Source organism: Penaeus monodon, chromosome 24 (genome assembly GCF_015228065.2).
Source record: "Penaeus monodon isolate SGIC_2016 chromosome 24, NSTDA_Pmon_1, whole genome shotgun sequence".
Taxonomy (NCBI): Eukaryota; Metazoa; Arthropoda; class Malacostraca; order Decapoda; family Penaeidae; genus Penaeus; species Penaeus monodon.
This window is the reverse complement of record NC_051409.1, coordinates 14,002,842-14,007,590: the sequence shown is the minus strand read 5'-3', so window position 1 is coordinate 14,007,590 and position 4,749 is coordinate 14,002,842. Positions and strand designations below refer to the sequence as shown.

General features: G+C 34.9%; 1 protein-coding gene across 1 annotated transcript in view; it reads left to right on the top strand.

The window, feature by feature from the left end:
- LOC119588605 (HEAT repeat-containing protein 1-like) overlaps positions 1 to 4,749 on the top strand; it is a gene marked incomplete in the record, with an annotated part of 28,625 nt that overhangs the window by 9,913 nt on the left and 13,963 nt on the right. The window contains 7 exon segments of the mRNA XM_037937247.1: positions 1,086 to 1,214; positions 1,379 to 2,038; positions 2,226 to 2,414; positions 2,609 to 2,728; positions 2,892 to 2,987; positions 3,277 to 3,533; positions 4,520 to 4,673. Coding sequence (XP_037793175.1) covers positions 1,086 to 1,214; positions 1,379 to 2,038; positions 2,226 to 2,414; positions 2,609 to 2,728; positions 2,892 to 2,987; positions 3,277 to 3,533; positions 4,520 to 4,673 — 1,605 coding nt within the window.

Genomic DNA, 4,749 nt, shown 5'->3' with positions numbered 1-4,749 from the left:
TTTTTATTCAAAGGTATGGCCTTCAAGTTATATTTTTTCTCTTGTTATTGGTATTCATGAAATTCCCTGTAATTAATGTTTCAACAAAAATGAAGAGAAAATAACTTGTATCAGTTAGTCACTTCAGCGCTCACCATGTTCATTTTACCAACTCTAGAGCAGAATTGAAGGAAGGCCACAACTTCCTCCAGACATAAGTGCATGATATCCAAAATTGAATATATTTATAATATTCTTTTGCGAAAATTATGAATCCCATCTAATAATCCTTTAAAGATTATCACTCGGCCCATGTTTTGTAAGTGAGATGAATGAGTGAGGTTGAGAATATGTGTGAGTCAGTCAGCCAGTAAATCAGAGGAATGGAGTAAATGGTCATCTGATCAGTATTTTATAAACTATTTTCTTTTTCCACTTATGATATTTACAGATCTGCAGTGTCTTAATGACTATTATGGATAAATATACATAAATAAAGTGAAATCTAACCTCTTTTGTCTCAATATGATAATGCGATGCTCTATTTTTATATTCATGGCAACCTAATTGATACTCATATTCTTTAGAGTGTGCAGTGAGTGGGTTGTACCTCTGTTATATTACTGATATTAATATATAAGCTTCTATCCCACAATTCAAAACTGCAATTACATATTTTAGCCAGTTTACTGTTTACACGTTTGGCAGTTTACCGTATGATGGTTTTTCATAACCCAGTTACGCATGATGACATCCTATCATGTTATAGTGAAAATTTCACTTATGATAGGTGATGTCTAATTACTTCACAAAACCAAGTCCTAGTGGATGAGATGAATCCTCAGGTGCCTGGCTGTTGATTGGCCCAAGCGTAGACTGGTGTGCACTAACATACCCAGGCCTCACCAAACATTATTTTAGATTAAATGTGGTTAAGAGTGTCATAGAAACAGAGAAAAAGCTCTATGACCCTTACATTTTTCCCACTTGTGATCCTTCTATTTGTTACTTCTCCTACCTTTAGTTTTGCATTAGTTAACATTTTCATATGATTACTTTACCAAAGTAATAGTTCATTAATCTATATAATTTATATGTGTCTGTAGATTTTAAAGAAGGTGCTGAACACCGAAGATGGAGGTAGTGGTATCAGCTTCACGCACTTGGTCCATCCTGATGACAAGCTCCGCCTGGCTGCTGTAGAGAATTTTGCTGAGAAAGTCAACAAGGGTTTGGTAAGAAAGACATTATGATTGTAATCTTCACAGTTCAGAAATTATTGGATGTTAGCTTTTTATTTCTCTGAAATATTAAAGTTCTATTTTATATTAGTATTTTTCATTTGATTATTTTTGTAGTGTACATTTTTAGCTTTTAAAGAAACATGTTATCATTGCAGGAGAATGATGAAAAAATGATCAAGATGCAGATGACAAATATGTTAAATGATGAATACCCAGCTATAGTCTCTGTGGCTTTGTCTCTTGAAAAGGGCATACACATGCTAGAGACTTCATTCACAATGGAAAAGTGTGAAGAACTTTTAGAGAGGGCCCAGAATCACCATGAGAAGTGGGGAGATATACAGATGCCATGCCTGAGGGTATTAAGTCAAACTCTTTCACCAAAGTATGACAAAGATCAGCTGATGAATGTCCTGTTCATTTGTCTTCCGTATGTGCTGTTCCCCAAGAGTCATGACTATGATGCTGCTAAGATGATTCTCAAATCAAAGATGACTGTTTGCAGTCCTTTCCTGGCAGCCTTGGCTATGGAGCTCAGTCCTTTGTTGATGAACCTCAAGCAAAAGCAATACCTTCGGAAGATCATGACTGTTGTCCCAAAGGCTATCAATGAGTTATCAAAAGAAGAACAGGCGGCCTTGTGGTCATATGTAGAAAAATATTTAGCTTCTCAGCACAGCCAGCTCGGGTGCTTTGTCTCTCTCGTTTTGCTGCGCTGTGGTTTAGTCAGTGATAAGATGGAGATTGATATTCGTTTGAAATTAGCACACAGGATTATTGATGCATGTCAGGCTGGATTGGATTCTGATATTAAGGTAACCAGTTATTGAGTTGCCTTTCTATGTAATAATTTAAAGTTTAAACATTAGAGTATCCATAAGTATAGTCAGTTCTTATAGTTTACTTGCATTATATGAAATTTCTCTTTAATACATTATAAATCTTTGAGAACTCTGCAGCAAGTTTATAAACATATGATTACCAACTTCCATTGATTACCAGGCACCATCTGATAAAACCAAGGATATGGAAGGGAAGGATGACCATGTCGAACTTGCATTTTGCCTGGAGGCTGCGCGGAAGGGATCCCTAACACTCCCATTTTTGACATGCTGTTTAAAGCAAGCTCTGCAAGTCTTCAGATTACCTGTTGCATGCACTACAACCACATTCTGGACTCCGTTCATGGAGGTCAGAGAAGGAATCATAGCTTTAGAAATTAAAATTTGTCAGTTATTAAATATTGATAAATGAAAAGTCCATATAAGTTGCACAACCATAAGCTGGTTTTTTATGAATGGAAAGTCTTCCATATTTGTATTCAGAAAATTTCATGATTTGTTCAGCTGTCATAAATCTCAAACTTTATTTTTGTCATTTTACAGGATGTAGAAGAAGGAAACATTCTTCTCCTTGTAAAAGCTCTGAGAAGTGCAATACAGTTGGAGAGATTTGAAGATAATGGTACTGCCTTTAGAGACAATTTGGTAGTGGTTATCCTGAAAGTAAGTTATCTGTGATACTTTTAAGGTGGCTGTAAGAAATTGCACTTTGTTTAATGCATACATTTCATAGTTCTGTATTTACATGTAATAAGTTTTTATTCATCATAATTTTGAATGAACTTTCTTTCTGCTGTATATGCATTGATATTTATGATCATTTCAGGATTCTTTAAAAACTGTAGAAAATAGATACCACTTCCTTGCCATGCTCTGGGGATGGCATTCATCTCTCTCTGAACTTGTTGATGAAACTCTGCAGGTAATATAACTCCTTGTTTTATATGAGTTTATGTATATGTCTGTTTTTTCCTCCCACTTCTTGATTTATTTTATCATTTCTTTATTTTGCCTAATTCTTCATTTCTTTATATTCATGTTTTCATTCTGTTTACATCCTGTATTCATAGTGTTAGATTATTCCTTTTTTTTATTATTATATGTTCAGTATTCTTGTATAATGATAAATGACTGTTAGACTTTATTGTTTCTTTTTAGCAGATAAAAATGGTTGATTGGATTTTACTTTTAAAAAAAATAATTATTTGTAGGTGTGGAGTTTAAAACTTGGATCATCACTACTAAAGTCACAGTCTGCCAGCTTAGCTTGGGCACTCAGCACAACACAGCCCTTAGTGCCTTCCCTCCTGTCAGCACTTACCAATGCCAGCAAACTTGTGCGGTGTGAGGCTATGGGCTGTGTGAAGGAACTGACCAAAATTGTAGGTGGTGGTTTGTCTCAGGACAACCACAATCTGCTGTTAAAGACACTTCTCAAGCACGATGAGGAACTTATTGCTGATGAGAGGTAAGCAGTTTCCTGATATCCTGTATTTTGTGGCATTTAAGAGATTCTGTTTGTCTCTGGGAAATTTGGTCATTGTTGTTGCTCTAAGTGGATCTGGGACAAATTATTACCTCTCAAACCTTTTGTTATTGCATGATCTTTTATTAATACTTAATTAAAAAGGGCAATTTCTAAGCCAAAAACTTACATCACAATTTGCAAACTCTTACTACTGTTTCACATAGAGCAGCAGATATACTATCTGGCTTTAATGTTTAAAATGATAACAGATGTTACGTATCAAAGGCAAAGAGGCCATTTGATTAATTAAAAAGAAGATTAGTAATATTCTATAAAGACAGAAGGCTAGTGCAAACACACAAATGGTACATATGGCTGGAGCAGCAAATGGACATTGGAGTATAAAGCTTGACACACTTGCCAAAGTGTTGGTGTTGCTGTTGGCAGACAAAGTCTTTCTGTAATATGGCCTGAAAACAAATTTGTCACAGAATACTCATACACACTTAAAACCATTATCAAAGGAGAAATCATTAATATTATTTTCATAAATGCTGTACATTTTATTGCCATGCAGATATGGGGCACACTGAAAACAAGTATGTGAAACCCATTTGCTCCATATTATCCAATTTTTCACCTTTTTTCACATTCATTCACAGTTAGACACAAGAAAACTTTACTTGTTTGTAAGTAATTACTGAGGATGACTTCACTGGCAGGAGTAGTGTGACAAATGTATTTGTTAAGAAATATGGCAACTTTTAAGAGATTGCCAGCAGTGCTCTGTTAATGAACTGTAAATATATTTGGTTAATGCCACATTACATGACAGCGGTGACCAATATATTTAAAACTGACCACATGGAGGCAGCTGTGGCTTTGCCTGATGATGTTAATCAAACACATTTTTCTTAGCTGATGTTCTATATTATGATATGAGTAGCAAATATGTTAGGATAGTAACAAAGATTTTTTTTTTTCAGCCATTGTTCACTGATACTATCTGAATTTGGGGACAAACCATCTTCAAAAGGTTTGCAGATAATTCAGGGGTTGCTAGAGGTTATGACATCTGAGCATATATCCCTGCATCTTAAGGTTCCCATTCAGTATATACTGATTAGCATTACCAATACAGTAAGTTGTATAATTTTTTCCTTTATTTCTTTTGTGCTATGTACTTTATCATATGTTAATGCATTGAAGCCAGGAG